Source organism: Nuphar pumila, chromosome 5 (genome assembly GCF_984573655.1).
Source record: "Nuphar pumila chromosome 5, dmNupPumi1.hap1.1, whole genome shotgun sequence".
Lineage (NCBI taxonomy): Eukaryota > Viridiplantae > Streptophyta > Magnoliopsida > Nymphaeales > Nymphaeaceae > Nuphar > Nuphar pumila.
In genome coordinates, this window is record NC_143253.1 from 2,760,570 (window position 1) to 2,782,766 (window position 22,197).

Consider the following 22,197-nt stretch of genomic DNA (forward strand, 5'->3'; position numbering starts at 1 on the left):
CAAGACTTCGATCTTAAGACGATCCATATTAGAGTTTTTAAAAAGATACTCTTTTCTAAATGTGTTTTCTGTGCTTCAAATGCTTCTGTCAAAAGAAACAAGTTTTTGTTAGCATTCCAAAAAGGGTGGAACTTCTTTTTTTCAAAGCTTTATAGAGGAAAATGTATTTTAAAGAGTTTTGCTAACTGCCAAGTGCTGCTATGATGGAAAGAATTCATGATGGTGATCATCAAGATAATGATTTTTTTTTTCTGTTGAGGAAACCATCAAGATGATGTTGCCAGTTCATGGATGTTGTCATCCATCCATCCATCCATCTATCTATGAAAGTTGAAACTAAGGAGCTTGTCGGATTCAAAGGGTGCATTTGTGCCAGGCTGAAGGAAGACAAGGTTGTTTTGGTCATTTTCCAGTGATTGGTCCACAACGGTTAGACTCTTGACAAAACTAGCCGTTGGTTACCAGAGTAAACTTGGAAAATCCAACCTACATTTCCAACTTGCCTCTTTTCACCCTCCCTAACGACTTTTCAAACTATTACTTTCCCCTCAAAACCCTCCAACCAATCCTGCCCCCTCTCCTCTTTTGTTTCTCCTTCCAAATCCACCCTGTAAAAGTCCTCTTCTTTCTGGCTTTCCCTTCCTTTTTATACATGCCTTTGATTTTACCGCCCTTTTTCACCCCCAAAATTTTCACACATTTTACCATCTTCACCATGGGAAACTGTTGCTCCCATGGAGACCAGTCCCAGGATCCTCCAAAGCCTGACCAGAATACTGGCAACAGCCGGGCCGCTGCTGCTACGCCACCAACTGGTCCAGCCAATCCGCCTAAGAGCACGACTAGACCACCACCAAAACCAGTGCTGATAGGCCCTGTCCTCGGTCGGCCCATGGAAGATGTCCGTGCCACATATAATTTAGGAAAGGAACTCGGATGAGGCCAATTTGGAGTGACCCATTTGTGTACCCACAAAGTTACTGGTGAACAATTTGCATGCAAGACGATCGCAAAGCGGAAACTCATCAATAAGGAGGATGTCCAGGATGTTCGCCGGGAAGTTCAGATCATGCACCATCTTGTGGGGCAGCCTAATATTGTTGAACTGAAGGATGCATATGAAGATAAGCATTCCATTCACTTGGTGATGGAACTATGTGCCGGCGGGGAGCTCTTCGATCGGATCATCGCAAAGGGACACTACACAGAGAAGGCTGCAGCCACCCTCCTCCGCACCATTGTGCAGATTGTTCATACTTGTCATTCCATGGGGGTTGTTCATCGCGACCTCAAACCTGAGAACTTCTTGCTGCTCAGTAAGGATGAGAATGCACCACTCAAGGCTACCGATTTCGGCTCTCGTCTTCTTCAAGCAAGGTATTCAATCCTTTTCCAAGAAAAGAAATGATGAAAAGAAACAATTCCATGTTCCTCAAGAACTCTGATTTTTTAACATAAGTGCTTAGAGACATTGTTGGCAGTGCATACTACATTGCACCGGAAGTCTTGAAGAGATGATATGGACCTGAGGTTGACATTTGGAGCATTGGAGTAGTGTTGTATATACTTCTCAGTGGAGTACCTCCCTTTTGGGCTGGTAATTTTCTTCATACACAATTCAACATGTATGTAGAACAGCATGCATCACATACTTGTGGTAAAATGTTTGTATACATATCAAAATAAACTTTCCTGAAGCAAAATTAATCTAAAAAACTGGACTGTACAGAATATAAAAATTAATTTATTTAATTTCCTATATATGTATATACATATGTTCAGGCTTGCACAACATGAAGTAGAACCAAACTTCAACGAAACACATTAATAATCCAACTGTTTGTTTTTCCTATGTTTGTCAATGTAAACTTGAAGAACACATAACAAAGCATATTAAAGATGAATTATACTGCAACTCATTAGCATTATGTTTCTGTACATATAGATGTTATGTTCATTCATAATCTCATAAAGCAGATAAATGCATCTGCATGTGTGTGTGTGCATGTTTCTTGTCAGTGTGTACAAGACAGAACCACATTCAGAAAATATATAATTTTGTGCATGGCAATACAGAATCAGAACATGGAATTTTCAACGCAATTTTACGAGGGCATATCGACTTCACCAGTGATCCATGGCCATCAATATCACCTGGTGCAAAAGATCTAGTCAGAAAGATGCTAATTTCTGATCCAAAGCAGAGACTCACAGCATTCTAAGTTCTCAGTAAGTATGCCAGCAGTTCAAAACGTTCTTGCCCAAGGACTAAATAAACCTTTCTAATAATCCAGAGTATTTAAGAGAAAATATAAATTGTTCAGCAATTGATTATTCATGCGTTTACAGATCATCCATGGATAAAAGAGGACGGTGAAGCACCTGACAAACCACTCGACAATGCAGTGTTCAACAGACTTGAGCAATTCAGAGCAATGAACAAGTTCAAGAAAGTTGCTCTTAGGGTAAAATTTCTCATTTTTTCCCCCTTAGATTCACCAACTTGTAGGAATTAATCTTTCCCAAAACTAGTCACTTGACAATTCATTCATCATTATTTTTTGTAAGCTGTCTAAGCATAAATGCCAGATCTTTCCAAGAGTTTGCATTGTAATTCCAGACCCTTTAAAAAAAATTGAATTGCAGACTACTTCAAGCATTGCAAAATGAAACAGAAATAGGTTAACCAGTTCTGCATAGGATAGTGGTCGAGACAGTTGCTAATGAAGTGAAATCCCAGGTTCTTTAGTCACAGCAATAATTATTAAAAAAAAAAACAGTTCTAGATTCTTGATAGAAAATTTACGAGTTCTTAGAATGCTGATTTCTTGCATTAATTTGTCAAAATAATACATGGCTTACAGTGAGTTTTCACTGAAACTTGCAAACTGAAGAATATCTAAATTCTTTTATTGCTTCCATGTAAAATTGCAAATAAAGTTGTTTTATTCTGATGAAGGGACGGCTTACATTTTGGGTTTAGGTGATAGCTGGTTGTTTATCAGAAGAAGAGATCATGGGATTGAAGGAGATGTTCAAGAGCATGGATACTGATAATAGTGGCACCATCACTATGGAAGAATTGAAACAGGGGTTAGCCAAACAAGGAACAAAGCTTTCTGAAGTAGAAGTTAAACAGTTGTTGGAAGCTGCAAGTCTTCTACACAATCATCAACTTTACCATGCACATTCCCTTTCATCCCTGAGCATGTGGGCCTGTCATGCTTGTCCTGTGCTTCTGCATGTGTAAATTGAAGCCTGTCCAAGCCACTTCATGCATGTTTGAAGGGGAGAGCCACTTGGGGCCAAATAGTTAAAAATAATAAGCATGTTATTATGGTCCAACCTCTTGATGAAGCTATTAAAACGATTACAGGCAGATGCTGATGGCAACAGAACAATTGATTATGATGAATTCATCACAGCCACAATGCACATGAACAGCATGGACAGGGAAGATCATCTATATACTGCATTCCAGTACTTCGATAAAGACAATACTGGATATGTATACAATGAACATTAGAGCTATTATAGTTACCAGAACTCAGATAAGCTCATCATGGATCTTTCCTCCCTTGTCAGATATATCACCACAGAAGAGTTGGAGCAAGCTCTAAAAGAGTATGGGATGCATGATGGGAGGGACCTTAAGGACATTATAGCAGAAGTTGATGCTGATAATGAAAGCCAAAATACTTTATTTTGTTCCCTCTTTCTTTTTTAACAGAACACATCACTTATATCCAATTTTAGATGACAAAAGGAGACTGAATTTCAAGAGAAATGTGCGCGCACACACACACACACACACACACACACACACACACACACACACACACACACACATAAAAGAAACTTCGATCACCATCTCTTCCAGTAGACACGTGTAAGAACAGAATTTATAATACAGTTTAATATGAACAGGATGGAAGGATCAACTATGATGAATTTGTAGCCATGATGAGGAAAGGAAATCCAGAAGCAGTCCCAAAGAAGCGCCACGAGTTCGTCTGAGTGCCATGAGGAACACAACAGAATAATTCACAATTCATGGAGGTGCTGCCAGTGTACAGAAGACTGGTCCCAGATGGTGTTGTCACTGTTGTGTATAGAGGGGTGATCAAAGATGCTGCCTGCAAAGAAATTCATCATCATTTTGGTCTTGCTTCATGTAAACGATGCATACAGCTTTTCATGGGAGACCAAGTGTGTGGAAGGGGGAAATTAGTAGAGCAGAAGAAAAGAGAGATTTAAGAGGAAGATTTGTAGTTCTAAGGCTTGTAGGTGCTTTGATTTTTATTTCATGAAGATTTCTCTTCACCTCTTTTCCTTTCTAGATAAACCAACCTATATTCAAGCTATACCATTTAACAAAATAAATGCCTGCTAAGATATCATGTTATTGCTAAGATATCACGCTATTACACAATACGCATTGAACAGAATTTCACAGAACTTTATGCCTAACCTTTCTAACAAAAACTATCCCGTCCCATTATGACCCCACCCACATACACTCTTTTACAGTGTGACACTTGGTGGTTATTGACCATGATGATGGTAATGAAGCAAAAACAAAAAATTATCATACTTGGCATGTCTACAAACTCGTGAACCCTGTTAAACATTCCCCCGGGAATGGGTGCAAAAATGTATCTCCCACCTGTGTGAATCTGAGTAATCAACAACCATGACAAACAACCAAATTGGCTGGAACCCCTACCTAACTGTGTGCAACAAACTGAGCAGCTTCTGAACCAGTGTTATTAAAAACGCGCATCAAGGCGCAAAAAGCGCGCCTCGCCTCAAGGCGAGGGCCTTTGTGCCTTGAGGCGCAGGCTTGAAGCGCAAATACTTAGAGGCGTACGCCTCATAGGCCTTGAGGCGTACGCCTCGAGGCGAGGCACGCCTCACGGTGAGGCACGCACGCCTCGTGATTATGGTCAAATGAGGGTCAAAGTCCTCATTTGACCATAATTAAATTCTTGCCCCCGACCCTAACAAGGGTCGGGGGCCCTAATGTCTCGCAACCCCTCTCTTTCTCGTCTCTCACAATCTCTCCCTCTCTCGCGCAGCCCCTCTCCCTCTCTCTCTTTCTCACAGCCCCTCTCCTTCTCTCTCACAGTCTCTCGCAGTCCCTCTCTAGCGTCTCTCCCTTATCGGCCTCCTCCTTCTCGCCGGAAGCCGCTGCGATGCCGGAAGCTGCTGCGACACCGAAAGCAGCTGCGACGCCGGAAGCAGCCATACCCCAGGTAACCCGACCCCCTTCATTATTTTTCCTTCGTGTCTGCCTCCCTCTCTTGAATCTGTAGCAGGCAGGGGCACGACCCCTGTCGTGCGACTTATTCCGGTAGGCCCGACCCCCTTCGTAGACCTTGAGACCAAGGTTAGTCAGTGGCGTTGTACCAATGTTTATAGAGAAGAGCAGTGGGTAAACGAACCAAACTGAAAGGCTTGTTCGGGCTCGGTTTGATTACAGCCTAGCTGAACATGAGCTTGCACAAGCTCGAGTTAGCCAAAACTGAGTTGGCTCGTTAAGCAGAAATAGTTTTTTTTTACAAGAAGCCACAACAAAAATGAACCAGTGACCTCATTGTTTTTATCATATCTGCATAACCAATTCATTTACTCTTATGTTTGTTGGCATATGATAAACCTAATCGTGCTCGTTTCACTTATATTGCACGAACTGCTTTTTGCTTATTGCTCAGCTCACTGAGCTCAAGTCTGAATGAGCTTTGTGCGAGACAACTGAGCCGAGCAGTGAGCTGCTCTGTTCGCTTACAATCCCTAACAGCGGGGTGAATGAGATAGCTGGATGGTAAAGTTGCACTAATCTTTTTTTTCCATAGGAAATGTTGGGGAGCAAAAGTTTGGGGACGGTTTCTCTGCGTAAGAATACAAAAAGTAGCTTTTAATATATATTTTGAATTATTTCAATAGAAATGTATAAAAGATGCAGTAAAATATCACAAAATTATTCTTGTGTATTGATTAAAAAGTCAAAAAAATTGGTGTTCTCATGTGCTATGTTTCAAAAATTTTACAAACTCCCATCTCAAACTCTTTCGTTTGTGGGTACACCCTTATTGAGTTGGTGGTTCAATGGCCACATTTTGAATGACCTTACTTCAGGCCAGTCAGTGGCGCTTTTCTACATGAAAGATATTAGAATTAAATACATTTGCATTACTTACATTAATGTTACTTTTACATGTTAATCTCATATTTTTTCCGTATTTATTTGAGATTTTTTATTTCGTGTTGGTTGGTGCTTCATCAATAAAGCATTTCTTATTTATTTATAATTTTAGATAATTTTTATAGTTTTTTTAAGTTTTAAATTTCTTTTTTGAGGCTTACGCTTTGCGCCTTGAGGCTTACGCCTCGCCTCAGATTTTGGTGGAGCGCCTCGCTACGCCTCAACGCTTTTCACAACACTGTTCTGAACTAATGTTTGCCTTGGAAGAGCCTTATTCAAGTTTTTGCATTTATTAAATGAACCGAACTGCAATTTTTAAAAGAGTTTGGTAAGATTGAAATAATCTCATTTAAAAGGTTAATTCACACATGTACTACACATGTTTTGTTATATCTTTTCGCAAAAATGCACTCCATCATGGCTGTAGTGAATTGCAGCCTATGGAGTGTCATGGATTCATACGGATGCGCACACATGCACACACACAAATATTCATTGGTCATAAACTCTTAACAATCTTAACCAAGACAAACTCAAGCAGAACTCAAACAGCTAGAGTTCAGCTTGGTAAAGCCCTACACCTACCTCAACAGGTTCCCCTAAACCAATTACCATTACAAAAGTATAATCTCTAAATGCAGTTAGAAAAAAATCACATCAAATTGACATTCTGATCTCCAAGTCTCCTCCCTGTGTAGTTTTTGCGAAATATCCAACCAAGCTCCATAACCATCCTCTGCTCCAAACCACGGGAATCACCACATGCATCTTCAAGCAGCCACCTTCTATAAAAGTCTAAACATCAACAAATGGGAAATAGGAAGATTTCTCATAAACCAACTTAATCAAGAAGACATTACTTCAAAGAGAACCAACTTCTAAACCTTCCAAATAGATATTCTACAACATGCAAGCAATTTAAGAGATAAACATCAGACATGAAGAACAAACTTTCGAAACTCATACACATAGATACTCTTGCATCTATTTTTTATATCAATGTTTACCAATCTGATTGAGGATGCACTTGTTGAGATTAATTTTGAGGGGAAACCCTATCGAAGCATCTATGATGAGTTTTAAGCCCACCCACTTCTCCATATAATCATGTGTTTGGGCATTAAGAAAAAACTTCACTGTTACAAGCAGAATTGCAAGAGGGATACCCTTACATTATCGTTGATGTTCATCTCGATATTACATAAATGAAAAATATGTCACATAATAATACCACACTGTAAAACTATTTATGCAATTAGGACAGAGGACGTTTGAACTATACTGAAACAAGAAGTACTTGATTAGTTATAGAATGCAAGACATTATGTACAAGAAAATACAGTTAAAACAGCTCAGATTGATTATTCCATTACTTGAATTTGTAATTAAATCTTTAGCAGAATAATACAAAAAAGTTGTCCATAAACATGGACTGCAATCAACAACTTAGAGCCAAGTTGTGTACATAGCCAGAAAAACTGTAAAGTTGTTTGTCCATATCATTTAACAGACAGGTTCAGAGTAACACAAAGAAAATTTATGTGAAGAGAATTCCATATCCCAAAAACCAGACATCGTAGCCCATGATCCGCTTACAGGACTTTTAAGATTGTTGCACTTTTGATCATCACGGGCATCCTTTCTGTTAATTTATGTCTCAGATCCATGTTACTAAAATACCTGTACATTTGTGCCAATGGAGCCAGCAGAATAATTTGCAGGGTCATCATTAGCTGTGACACCAGGTGGTTTGGGCTCACCATAACCTTGTGAATTGATATTTGGGGCACTCCCATGAGACACTAGATTTGAATATGTGGAACCACCAATGTCACCAAATCCAGGAGGGGCAGACTCGCGAAGACCTTCCATGGGAATTCTGAAGTTGCTTCCCTGTGAATGATTTGATGGGGATCTCAAGTCACTCTCTCCATGTGCAAAATGGCACCTGTCACCAAATCGGCATCCCTCTGGAGTGTTGAACCGGTTGCATAGCTTTGTTTTATAGCCGTTCACAGTAATGTTTGAATCTCCAAGTGATCCTGTGGGCTTCTTAAGTGTGGCATAAGCAGCAGGAGCAGGCAAAGAAACAACAGGGGATAAGCCCAAAGCACTGAGACCACCAGGCACATAATGCAGAAAGTGGCAAGATTCTCCAAATGGGCAGCCTGAAGTACTGCCCAAGAGAAAAAATTAATCAAAATAATGTACAAGCAACAAATGACCTAAATAAATGTGGAGAACTTCAGTGAATTAAAGCTCCATCTATTAGTTATTTATTCATCAGGTCAGTTCATTTTTGGCACATAAATAATGAGATTCATAGTTGCTACATCGACCCAGATAAAACTGATAAAAAAGTAAGTTGTGTTGTTTTCCTTTGGTTTCCATCAAATATTCCTTTAAAGATCCTTTCCACTATAAAAGCAGTACCTGACCACTCACAGTCACAGCAAATTTTCACTTCAAGTCACTGAGCTGATCTGAGAGTGAAACTGCTGGCTTCACAGATGTGCTACACCTGAAAGACAAAATACTGGTCTGGTTCAAGCACTTTAAAGCTTGGATACCTTTTCTTCTGGCCAATTTTTTTCATCACATCTGACAGTGCAATCTATCATTTGTTTTTATTAGAGACAGAGAACATGGTTATGGAGAAAACCTGAAGAACTTCACGCATGGCTTTGGCTTGCCTCCAGAAGAGCTACTATGCTGACTTGTTTCCCTGACATCTGCAAGATGCCAAAAGCATTAAAAAGCCATTGACCTTCAAACAAGAGTGACTTACTTGCAACAAGGTCCAAGAATAAAGTATACATTAGTCATAATAAGTATAAAGCACAGTCACCAGTATAGCCCTTGGCAATATGTCAGTAAGGTTTTTCTCGGAAGTATTGTTTTCAAAAAGTGATTTTTCTCTGAAAAATCTTGGGAGTATTGAAAGTTGAAGAAAATGTAAACAAAAATAAAAAAGATAAGTAATAATAGGATTTAGTAGGATTTTTGTTTTGAAAATATAAATAAATAGTTAGAAAAGTTTATAAAATATAAAAGATAAAATAGAAAATCTAAACTGAAAAATATATAAAATAAGAATTTTTAAAATATTGTAATACATATCATGACAATATTGTGATATATGTGTTATGGCAATATTTTGAAACTATCGTGATATTTTCACATTTTTCTGCTGTAAAAAGTTTAATATCACACTATTCTCAAAATATAAATGATATCGGTGACTATGGTATAAAGTATTTTCAGGACAAAAAAAGAAAATCCAAGACTAAGTATCAAACAACTTGCAAAAGATATTTAATAATAATAATAATCAAGAATGGCAGAAATATAAGTGTTAGGACTTGTACCACTGTACTAAAAACATCTCTTTTGTTAAAAGACTGTTTTTCCAAACATGGACAATGATCTGTGCATGTTGGCAATCTACCATCTGTTTCAACAATAGGTGATGTATGCATATCTTGGTGGGAATAATGATCCATGCCTACAGGTTATGCTAAAAGTATAAATCTAACACATGCACCATTTATCTCAAAGGTCCAAGGTCATTTACTTAGCATGCAATACGTTACACCAAGTACGCAGAAAGCAGCATCTAACAGATCATTCCCCTTAAAAGTCGGTCACTACTTTATAATTTTAGTGCCGCCAAAATTGTCAGGGTACTGATTTTCTTTCATTTTATTCCATCCAATCAAATTCCTTGTGATGCCAAACCCACATCCTTCAATTGTTAGTTTCTTTCACAAGTTGAATATGTGTCAGTGCAGAGGTAGAATTCACACAAGCCCTCAATTCTCTTATTCCCAAGGATTTGTAATAGAAAAGAATGAATGTGCTTCTAATCATCATTCATTTGATATAGGCATAATCTTTGCCAATTTTTGAACCATAACTACCTTACCACCTAGAAAAAATCAAGTTCAAAAACGAATGACAATTTCAACATCTTCAAGATCCATGTCAAATGGAAATTTACCTATCTTTACTTCTTCAACGAGCAGAGTGTTTACTATAGTGACCTACACTAACAGACATTACTTCTGTCAAAGATCATTCTCGAATTGTAAAGTTATTAGAATTTGTCAAGAAATAGGAAGATATGAACATATGACCGCTCATGATACACTGAAATTGGATGTCTAAACTCTGTCAAAATCATTTCCTTTACATCATTCACAATTACATTTTCATGTGGCAGTGTTTTCATGTTATTTATGTTTATGTTTAGTAAAGCCTAGATAAGAATAAATATGAACAGTCCCAAAATCAGGGGATGGTTTATTCTACGGTAGTTATTTTTCTGTCAAGATCCCTCTACCCCTCTTCTGCCTTCCTCTCCGCCATTTCCCCGACCACATCATCAATTATCTCTCACCATCTTACCCATTTTCATTCATCCTCATCGCATGAAGGCAACAACTATCTGATCGGTCGGGCAACAACCACTCTCAATAAGCGATGCAAAACAATCTCTCTCTCTCTCTCTCTCTCTCTTTTGTAAAATCAATCAACAATGCAAAACAATATTCGTTTCATAGCATAACACAGTACCAACAAGAAAAAAAAACTAATCAGGGTCTGGAAATTCAGTAAAACAATATTGAGCTCCATAACACAGCACGGTGCCAACAAGAGAAACTTAATCAAAACCAATACCAAACCCAAAAACTCAAATTAGAACCAGTAGCGATTTTCACGTATCGAATTCCAGATCAAGCACAACTAAATCGATATCACAAAAATTTATATAAAAAGAAAAAGAAAAAAGAGAGGAAAGAAGTCCACAACACGGTTCACCCGCCGCAACTCCGGGCAACAAAAAAGAACGAGGCCGAATTCGAACTCAAATCAAGCAATCGACGACACAACCAAAATCCGTCAAAAAAAACTCGAATTGAAAAAAAAATAGATGGGATCCACTACCGTTAGAAACGTGTCGATTTGCTCCCCACCCGTCATTCTCAGGACGGGCTCTCTTCGAGATGGGCTCCATCCACCGGAATCCCTCGGCGACGGATCGAAATTTTACGCCGTTCTGATCTAGGAATTCACGATGAAGACCTATGAAGGAGGAGAAATTATGGCTTCTGAGATCACGATTGCCATCGACGAAGAGGAAAGCTTTAGAATTCGCTTCGCGAAATTAGGGTTTGCATTCGCAGGCAGGAGAGAGAGAGAGAGAACATTCACCATTCAACAGAGAGAGAGAGAGAGAGAGAGGATAATGTGCAAATGGGTCGGGTAAGGGCAGGATTATACTAAATCTGACATCCAAATGGAAGTAAAAAAGATCGCCGATTTTTTGTAAAATATCGGGAATTTAACATAAGACTTTAGTGTCCTTGTTACATTAGAACCTTTATTAATATTTCTATCATGCAGCTAATACCATGGCATGTGTCCCTGTTCTACAATGATGAAATCACACCCTCTAATGTCATGTGTCCTTGTTGACCAGTCTACCTCTTGTGTTTGAATTTCAGTCCATGCCTTCACCCCAATGTCCACGTAATGTTAAGTTAGTTAAATATTTGCAAACTCATAGTAATCCTATATCTCAGGAGTTCAAACAATGTTCTTGTCGTATTTAGTTCTTCTAAGCCTCATCATTCTTTATCAACCACCGTTCCTAATTGTGAGCCATTCCCTTCAGTGACTGAAGGGAAGGTAGTTCACTTAGTTCCATCTAGGGACACTCCTGTGCAACAAAATGAAGACCAATTTTGGTATAATCTGGACTGAGGTTTGGTTCCTTCTATGTAATTTGTTCATTTGTAATTAGTTATCTAATAAACATGTAGGAGTCTGCCTAACCCCAGCTCTCATCTTTGAAAAAAATGTATTTTATAAATATAATTATAATTTATTAAAATTATGGCATTGGATGTCTGAATCATGTCCTCTTAGACAAGGACCCTAATATTAAGTAGTAATGCCACAGTGATATAGAAAATTATGTTATTCAAGATATTCCATCCATGAAAATGTTGTAAGAAAGTAAACACTTTCATTCTCAAGATAATATGGGCACATATGAAATAAAAAAATATTAGAAACATATATCAAACTACAAAAAACATGAAAGATATGTTAAAAGAAATTTTGCATCATGTTTTATAATCTATGTCACAAAAATACACAAATGTGAGCACATATGACACAGTTTCAACATGCAAGTTTGATTTTTTTATTAGGACATGAGATGTTTTAATTTAGTAATCAATAAAAAACAAATGTTGGTATTTTAATTTTACAAATATATTTATATTGAAGTAATATTAAAATTATTAAAAAGGTTGTTATATGTGTGAGTGCTCATATCAAAGCACATATTTGGTAAAAATTTAGAATGCATTGAAAATATGACATTTAAAAAAAATAATATTTTAAAACTTGCACTTTCTTCTATGATATATTCATCGTTGAAAAGATAACAGTAAAATCACAATATCAGCTTGCACTTAGAATAACGACTAATTAGCTTGCCCGACAATACACTAGGAGAAGGGTGCATGCATTTTATTTATAATTACCTATATAATTTGAATCTAAATTATTATTTTTATAAAATTAAAATCTCAGTATGTATTTGAATCGGACTTAGGGCATTGTATAGATGTGTGTACCATAGAGTATATATATATATATATATATGTATGTATATGATCTTAAGTGCAGATCTGATAAAAATTAGCTGGTTTTATGTTGGACCCTCTTATAATTGGATAAGTGGATTGATCCATATCCAATCATAAATTGATGCAACCAATCTCACAAATATTGGTGATGTCTTAAAATATTGTTGCTTTTTTTATCAGTTCACTACTGAATGTAGACAGAGCAATCTACCCAACTACAACATAAAACCAACTAATTCATACTGGGTTTGCATTTAAGATCCAATGTAATAAATCCCATCTGTTTTTAATGAAATCCGTGACAACTTAGATTACTTATTGCTGCAATAAGCTATATAATGTTGGAGAGTATCATTGTAATTGGATCTACTTATTGAAAAAATATGTATGCCTGAAAAGGAGAGATGAAAAATAAGAAAAGTGAAAAGAAAAAAGACAAATAGATTGGAAGGGTCTGTACGTCGTCTTAGTCTTACATAAAACATTTTCACATTTTACTAGATGAGTAAATAAATTTTCCTTCATGAGACTGCCTGAAAATGATCAAACAAGGCGGGATAAAAAAATAAAATGAACGAATAAAAAAATAAAAAATCAAGAATAGTAAAAAAGGTCTCTCTCATATCAGGTGTTGCTCACAGTATGGTGTTGGAAAAGGTGGGATTTTTGGGGCTGCCGTTAGGGTTTCTGAAAGCTTTGGGACATTGGGGTTTGGTTTTCTAGGCAAGTTGAGGATGGTTGGTTGTTGTTCCTGCAATTCTAAGACAATTGAGTTCTCAAGATACAATTAAGCTTATACCTTAAGAGTGTGGCTACTTCGTTAAACCAGGTGACCTCTCACACAAACTTGCAAGCCAAATTAGAGAAAAATTATAGAAAGATATAAAAGCTTGAGAATAAAAAAAAAATATGACAGATACAAAAGGCCGAAAATAAAAAATTTGTATAGACTTTAAGAGGGCCAACACATTTTTTGGATAATAAATAAAATTAAAAGGCCATAAATCTAACATATAAAAAATTTAACGAAAGTAACACTGAACAGTCACTCACCTTTGACCAACGGTCAATGACCTTTGTAGGATAACGATACATACCTTGTTATCGTTATTGCAGAAGCGGAAATAAGGATCTTTGATGCTTGCTTTGCTCAACGGGTTCGTGCTCTCACTTGGAGAGAACGATGATTCCACAAGTCCAAATGCCCTCCGATTCTTGTCACCCTCTTTTTCTTCTTTCACACTGAGCACACACTCATGTTTGATGATGGAGTCTTTCTTTCTTCAAAGAAAAGAACTCTTACACAGTCCAGTTCTTTCTATTTTCTGTTATGTGTATTTCCCCCTTTTTTCTTTTTCTTTTTTTTTTGTGCATATCATGGACACACCTCTTTTTGCCTCTCTTATTTTTACGCATATCAGAGGGAGTCCTCAAAAAATAGGAAGGTGGGCGGTTTCCAAACCGCCCTCTCCTCAAATGGTGGGACGGGTCCGGATCTCGCCCATCATAGGCAGACCCGGTACCCAACCCAACATTCTCCCACTCGCACATGATGGGAAGAGATCTCAGAAGAAGGAACACTAAACGTGTTCATATGGTGAATAAGATCGAGTATCCATACTGGCAAATGGACCGTGCGACCCGTGATCTTAGGGAGTGGAGGCATATTATGTACCGGTTAGTGTAACATAATAGCCTAAACCTGCAAACAATAAGATGACACAAAGTATACCTGCACAAGCCAGGTAAGAAGCTCACTGTGTCCTAGATCAAATACATTTTTCACATTCTAGCATATTGAATCCCTCTGCACATATCATAGTGTTAAGCTATGCTAGACAAGGCCTTCCATTATGTCACATGTTTTATCATAAACTCAAACATCCTCAGGATGTAAAAAAATAAGCTAGCTTTTAACATGTGCATAATCAGAAAGTGTCAAATGATCTTCCTTTCCAATTCTTATTCTTTGAATCAAGATAAGTTGTTTCCTCAGACATGTTCTTTTAGACCGAATCATACATGACCTTAAGCAACATGCTAAAGTAGCAACACTCATCTTTCTCCTTAAAATAAGGTCAAAAGTCAATAAGGACACCAATATATATCAATGACTCACACAATGAAGAAGTAGGGATCATTCTTCATTTTCCTTTTGTGGTCGACTTAAAGTTATGGTGCGACATACGTGGTATGACTCACGCATTATGGCAAGACTTTCTCACTCCAGTGAGTGTATGCATACACTATTAATTCTTTATCGTACAGATCTTTACTAATTCAATTCCTCCCCAAGAAACTAACTTGAGTCCTTCAGGATGCACATTCCCATGCAATGTCTATCCAAGTCCTCAAATCTAGTCAACCAGGTTACCCTTGACATTTAGATAGCAAGGTCGGTCTCTCCATATAGTTAAATATACACAAGACCTCATCTTAACCCAGTTAGGGCGATGTATCCCATATACGTATATATGGAGGATATCATAACTCATTGTACTCCCACTCTTTTGAGTTATTATCACATGATATCTCCAAAATCTGACACGCTTCTTAATTCAGCAACCATGGATTTTGTTACATCTCATCTCAGCCCGCCCACAAGCAGCATCTGAGGTGATAAATCTGTGTGAGAAGATTTATCTCAAACCTGGTAGCATACTCATATAGATGTGCAACATGCTATACAATGATCATAGAAAGAAATAGGAATAACATTAGCATATCAAATCTTACAAATACCCATAGATTTTACATATTCAACATAAGAATCCATATTGATTGACTTAGTAAAGAGATCTACCACCATATCTTGGGTATTAACATATGCCAAGGCAACCTTGCCTTTAGATACAATATCGCACATATAATTGCATCTCGTATCAATATGTTTGGTTCTATTGTGAAACTTGGGATGCTTAGCAAACGCAATTGCAGCTTGATTATCACAGAATAAAGTCACTGGCAGTTTTGCTTCAGAAGAGAGTCTCAAATGTTTGATGAATCTTCTTAACCAAACACATTCTTACACTGCGAACGAGCCTATAATAAATTCAACTTCCATTGTAGACAAGGCTACACACGTCTGATTCTTGCTACACCAAGATATAGCATAATTGTTCATCAAGAACATATAGCCTGACGTAGACTTACGCTCATCAGGGTCTCCGCCCCAATCTGCGTCAGTATAGCCTACCACACACATGTTACCACTATGGTAAAAAAGAACTAAATCCGATGTGCCTTTAAGATATCTCATAATCCTCTTGACAGCCTTCCAATGGGCTTGTTCTGGATTAGCTTGATATCTACTCACCAACCCTATTGCATAACATATGTCAGGTCGGGTGCACATCATAAGGTACATAAGGCTGCCTACTACACTGGAGTAAGGGACTTTGGACATAGCTTCTACTTCTTTAGATTCCTTTGGACACATCTTAAGACTTAAATCATTCCCTTTTGCAACAGGAGTATCTATGGGTTTACAATCTTGCATATGAAATCGTTCTAAGACCTTCTTTATATATGACTCTTGTGAAAGAGAAAAAAGTCTTTTTGAACGATCTCTTTTAATCTCTATGCCCAACATAAAGCATGTTTCACCCATGTCTTTCATTTCAAAATGAATAGACAATCATTCTTTAATGGTTTTTAGAAACTCTAAATGATTATTAGCCAATAAAATATCATCCATATATAGAGTTAGAATCACAAATTTTGAACCTTTACGCTTAAGATAAACACAGTGGTCATCATCAATTATAGCAAAGTCGTTGCTAATGATGGTCTCATGAAACCTTAAATACCACTGTCTGGATGACTGCTTTAATCCATAAATGAATCATTTGAGTTTGCACACTTTGCGCTCAAAGCCAGCAGTAACAAACCCCTCGGGTTGTTCCATATATATTTCTTCATCCAGTTTTCCATTAAGAAATGCACTCTTAACGCCCATCTAATGTAATTCTAAATCCATATGTGACACTATGTCTAACAAAAGGCGAATAGAGGTTAATTTGACCACAGGTGAGAATGTTTCATCATAGTCTATCCCTGCCATCTGAGTGTATCCTTTAGCAACCAAACAGACTTTATATCGCTCGATAGATCCATCGTCATTCCTCTTAATATTGAGAACCCATTTGCTCCCAATAGGTTTTCTTCCTTTTGGAAGATTAACAAGATCACAAACCTCATTGAATGCCATGGATTTCATTTCCTCTTTCATTGTCTTGCACCATTCATCCCTTTTAGAACAAGATAGAGCATCTCTAACACTCTTAAGTATCTTATCATCTTGGGGCAAAACCACAAAGGCTTCCCCTTCGATTTGGAATCTTCGACGAGGAATTCTCTTCCTCAAACTCTTTCGAGTTGCCAGATCTTCATCAAAATCAATATTCACTTGAGTGTTACTCCCACTATCTAATAGTGGTATAGACACATCCTCTTGTGTCTCTAAAACATGATGATCAATCTCTTTAGATTGATCTTCTTCATCCAATTCATAGAACTGAAAGTGATGCTCTATCTCTCCTCTTTTAGGAAAGTCACTTTCAATAAATGTGGCATCTCAAGAATCTATTTTAGAAACACTCCCATCAGTATTCTCTTCTAAGAACACATATCCTTTTGAATGTCCACAGTATCTTATAAAGATACACTTCTTTTCCCTAGGACCCAATTTTTCATATTGATGGGAAAGATTATGGACATATACAGCAGACCCCCAGGGTTTGAGATAAGTCAAATCTGACTTTCTGACTTTCCACAATTCATAGGCAGTTAAAGAAATAGATTTAGATGGTACACAATTTAATACATGAGCGACAGTCAACAAGCAATCACCTCTCAAAAAAATAGGTAAATGTGCCCGCGCCATCATGGACCTGACCATCTCTAAGAGGGTCCTATTCCGCCTTTCTACAACACCATTTTGTTGCAGAGTTCGAGGAGTAGTTAATTGTCTATCTATCCCTTTATCATCACATAATTCCTTGAATTGTTCGGATAGATATTCACGTCCATGATCTGTTCTCAAGGCCTTGATCCTACGATTAAGTTGATTCTCCATCATATTCATAAAGGATCTAAAGCAATTCAATGCTTCAGATTTATGTGAAATTAAATACACATGGCTAAATCGTGTATAATCATCAATAAAAGTGATGAAATAAGAAGCTTCATGCCTCGTTGCCACATTCATTGGCCCACATATATCTGAATGAATTAATTGAAGAAGATAGATTGCTCTAATTGCCTTTCCAAAAGGCAATCAAGTTGTCTTTCCAGCAAGGCAATGCTCACATATAGGCATTTCAATCTTCGCAAGGGATCCCAAAAGATCCTCTCGTGCGAGCCTATCCATTCTCTTTTGCCCTATATGTCCAAGTCGAGCATGTCATACAGATACATCTGCATCCATATTATTAGCAGTTGAAACAAGTGAAAAACATTCATCATTAACATTTAAACTTATAAGTTCTGTGTCCAACACATAGAAACCATTCATCAAGAAACCATAAGCAACTAAAGTTTATCCACAAATGATGTCAACATTGACATCCCCAAACACAAGTTTATAGTTTAACATAGACAAAACAGAAACTGAAATCAAATTTCGTTGAATCTCTGGAACATGCAGAACATCATATAATAATAAAGATCGTCCTCCTCGCAAATCCAATTTGCAAGTCCCGATCCCTTTGACTTCTGCTCTAGTATTGTTCTCCAAGAACAACCACTTCGAACCAGATGACATCTTCCTATATTCGACGAAGTTTGTGTGGTCTTTAGTCACATGATCAGTGGCTCATGAGTCTACAATCCACATAGGATTAGATTCAATAATTAGTGCACAACTACAAATATTTGCACATAAAACAGGAGTCATAAGAAAATGTACCTTCTCCTGCTCATGACATTCACGAGCATAATGACCCAAATTGCCACACTTAAAGCAGTTCATATTTGCCTTATTTTTCTTGCTTCCACGCTTCCCAGAGTGCTGATAAGGCTTCTTTTCTTTCTCTTTGTCTTGTGACCCTTCTTGAACCTCCTTAGTCCATAAAATTTCTTCTTAAAATAAATTGGCCTTTTAAAGCTTTCTACCATATATGCCCTCATGCTAGATGATTGATTCACCTCAAGGCGATCATTTTTCAGCTCTATATGATGGGCGATATCATCAAAAGTCTTAATACTTTCGTTATGAGTCATATTAATTTTCATATGCTCCCAACTATGTGGCAGAGATCGAATCACAACCTGGACCTGTTGTTCATCTATAAGGGTATGCCCTGTACTATTAAGCTCTCTAATCATGTTTGCCATCTTCCTGAGATGTTGGCTCATAGTGTGCTGAGGGGACTTTCTGTATGAATCGAACCTGATAGTCAGCCTTCGTAGCTTTATGATTGATGTTTCCCCAAACTTATCTTTAAGGGTCATCCATATCTGTTGAGAAGTCTTATAATGCTCAAATTGGCACATAATGTCATCCTACATAGAACATAGCATGGTGACATGCGCAACAGTATTCATGAGCTTCCATTTCTCATAGGTCTCTATGTCCCTACGAGATTGTGCCCCATTATCAATTTCAGGTCGATCCATAGTATGGTTGAGAGCCTCCAAGGCCTCAGCCTCTTTCAGTATAAACTGAATCTTTCTATGCCATATATCATAGTTATCACCATTCAATTTTTCAATTTGTGTCAAGTCCATTATTGATTTACTTGGTACATCCATGTCCTTATAAAAATAAGAGTAAAGCAATGCGCAAAAATGTTATTCAAGCACGTTATGATCTAATCATTAGCACATCTATATGCAGTCATAATCACACGATTAGATAACATATAATTTTTCACAGGGCGTGGAATCGAAAGATCACTATGTTCACAATCATTTCTCACTTTCCCTAAGATGATTATATCATATTCATACACATTCATGAATAAAATATATAATAAAACAGATTCGTGAATGCCCGACTCATCCGTGGCTCCAACCATTAGCTAAAATGCCTCAACCCACATGGACCCTGGCCCTTCCAGGGTTCAAATTTTTTTTTCCAGCTCACGTCGCAGTTCCAAGAACTCGGCCTGCGGCCTGTGCCGCAAGGCCGGTCAGGCCAGGGCCTGCGGCCTATGCCGCAAGGCCGGGAGCAAACAAGCCTGCGGCTCGAGCCGCATAATCGGGTCAAACCGGACTGAGTCTGCGGCTTATGCCGCAGGCTGGGAGCAAAAAAATTTGTGGCCATTGCCGTCGCAGGTCCTGGGCAGGCCTGCGGCCTGTGCCGCAACATTTGGTCCAAAACCGGGCCTAAGTTTTGGCAGCCCTTCTAGCTGCAGGTCAGACCCATCATGCCAGGCTGGCTCATGCCCAGCCCACGCCCTGGCCTAAAAATGTTAGCCCTAACCCGTCCCATGGCAAGCCAAGTAGGCTTGGCCCATTGGGTTGCCCTCGGCACTAGGGATGTAGACAAGCCCCCATAGCATGCGTCCACCATGAACCTCTTTTGTTCCAGCCATGAATCAATAATGAGATATAATCGCAAGCAAAAAAAACATAAAAAAAAACTTAGCTCTGATACCAATGTAGGATAACGATACATACCTTGTTATCGTTATTGCGGAAGCGAAAATAAGGATCTTTGATGCTTGCTTTGCTCAACGGGTTCGTGCTCTCACTTGGAGAGAATGATGATGTTGAGAAACTCTGTTTTGATGTCACATAATATGATACACTGTCGTATTTGATTTTATATAATATGATAATATGTCCTCTTGAAAAATGTTATATTATGACTGAATATGTTTTGCCATAAATCTAACGAGTATTTGATGCAAGGATATCGCACCAAAAAAGGATGGAGACTTCCTGTTCAAGTACAACTAGTGCAATCATACTCCTTGAAGAAAAAGCTTGATAAGCCATGCATTCCTAAAGATCAACTGAAGAGATCGGCTACCTCAAGATGAAGATTTTTTTCTTCTTTAGAGTCATATGTAACAGAACCTTCAGGAACATGCATATTGCATATTACATACTTTTTCATAAAAACTATATTATAAAAGTATACGATAGTTTCAAAAAGCTCCTTTTTGAAAACTAATAATTGTACCTCCTTACAACCATTTATGAAAAAGGTATTTTGACATGATTTCAAAATGTAATAATTGTACCTTACATCATATACAAGACAGCATGAAAAGAAATGTAGGAAAAAGACAAAACATGAAATCGGCTACATAAAGAAAACAAATATAATATGTTTTGAAAAGACTCTAGTTACCTTCTTTAAAGAAATGTTTTTAAATATGGATAAAAGACAAAACATGAAATCGGCTACATAAAGAAAAACAAATATAATATGTTTTTGAAAAGACTCTAGTTATCTTTAAAGAAATAATTTTAAAATATGGGTAAAAGACAAAACATGAAAATTGGCTACACAAAGAAAACTAATATGTTTTGATAAAGACTTTAGTTACCTCTTTACAAACCCATAGAATGTCGACTTACTTGAAGTCATCATTCTCTTTGTACAAGCATTAAATACCTCCTGTAAGAAATCCTTGTTAAATATCCTTCTCAAGAATGTCGACTTTCTTGTAGTCCTCATTCTCTCTGAAGACTTTGAAAAACACAACATAAAGAAAACACTTGACATGACTATGTACAAATAAATATCTCAAAGCACTCATTGTACTTACACTCATTTAAAGTAAAGAAGTACTTATGTACCTCAAATCATTAATTAGAATAAAGACAAAACTACAACCCAACGTTCAATGTACTATTGTAAGAAATAGACTTTTTATATAAAATATGTATTACCTAAAATATTACAACGACTAGTGTACCCTATATTTTACTTTTATGGAAAAAGGCATTCTCAAATTTCTCTAAAAGATGTTTTTGAAATGACATAACATTTCACATTTCAAAAAGGCTACGATTTCAAAATGTAACAACTACTTTTTTAAAAGCTATATAAACACACTCAAATAAACTATTCAACATGGAATGAAATAGACGTGTGAGCTTACAACGAGAAAAATTCTATTCATTCTTTGAAAAGAGAGCCTTGAAAAAGAAAGAGAAAAAGAAAAGAAAGAAAAGAAAGAAAAGAGAAAAAGTCAAGTCCAGCTCTTTGACAAAGAGTATCCTCTGAGTGACAAACAGAACATTCTGAGAATCCTTCATTCGTGCATTCATATCATTCTGAATGTTCTATAGGAAGTATTGTAACTTTCTGTTATTCACTGTATTCCTTCTTTGTTGAAAGAAGTAGACCTCTCAGAAAGAGGGTGTTGTCCT

At 37.4% G+C, this 22,197-nt stretch overlaps 1 protein-coding gene and 1 pseudogene across 3 annotated transcripts; one reads left to right on the plus strand and one right to left on the minus strand.

Moving 5' to 3' along the window:
* The first annotated feature begins 715 nt into the window (after positions 1–715).
* LOC149836473 (calcium-dependent protein kinase 17-like) lies at positions 716–4,017 on the plus strand (annotated as a pseudogene).
* A 2,517-nt stretch (positions 4,018–6,534) lies between these two features.
* On the minus strand, positions 6,535–11,435 carry LOC149836474 (zinc finger CCCH domain-containing protein 31-like). Of its 3 annotated transcripts, none has more exons than XM_090005373.1 (4): positions 11,153–11,435; positions 8,868–8,937; positions 7,886–8,381; positions 6,535–6,987 (listed from the first exon to the last, which is right to left on the minus strand). In XM_090005373.1, exons 1-4 carry the CDS (start codon positions 11,220–11,222, stop codon positions 6,976–6,978), a joined length of 648 nt encoding a protein of 215 aa, XP_089861499.1. In that variant the 5' UTR covers positions 11,223–11,435; the 3' UTR covers positions 6,535–6,975. The 3 variants fall into 3 exon arrangements, with proteins under 3 accessions (XP_089861499.1, XP_089861498.1, XP_089861497.1); XM_090005372.1 differs by having other exon boundaries at positions 6,535–6,990; XM_090005371.1 differs by having other exon boundaries at positions 6,535–7,000.
* Between the last annotated feature and the right edge of the window lie 10,762 nt (positions 11,436–22,197).

Excerpts from the sequence above, each read along its gene's own strand:
- LOC149836474 (XM_090005371.1), bottom strand. The coding sequence starts at position 11,222 with ATGGAGCCCATCTCGAAGAGAGCCCGTCCTGAGAATGACGGGTGGGGA. Across the intron at positions 8,382-8,867 it reads CCATGCGTGAAGTTCTTCAG|TACTTCAGGCTGCCCATTTG; the intron begins GTTTTCTCCATA and ends TCTCTTGGGCAG. Across the intron at positions 7,001-7,885 it reads CCATTGGCACAAATGTACAG|ACTTTTATAGAAGGTGGCTG; the intron begins GTATTTTAGTAA and ends GTTGATGTTTAG.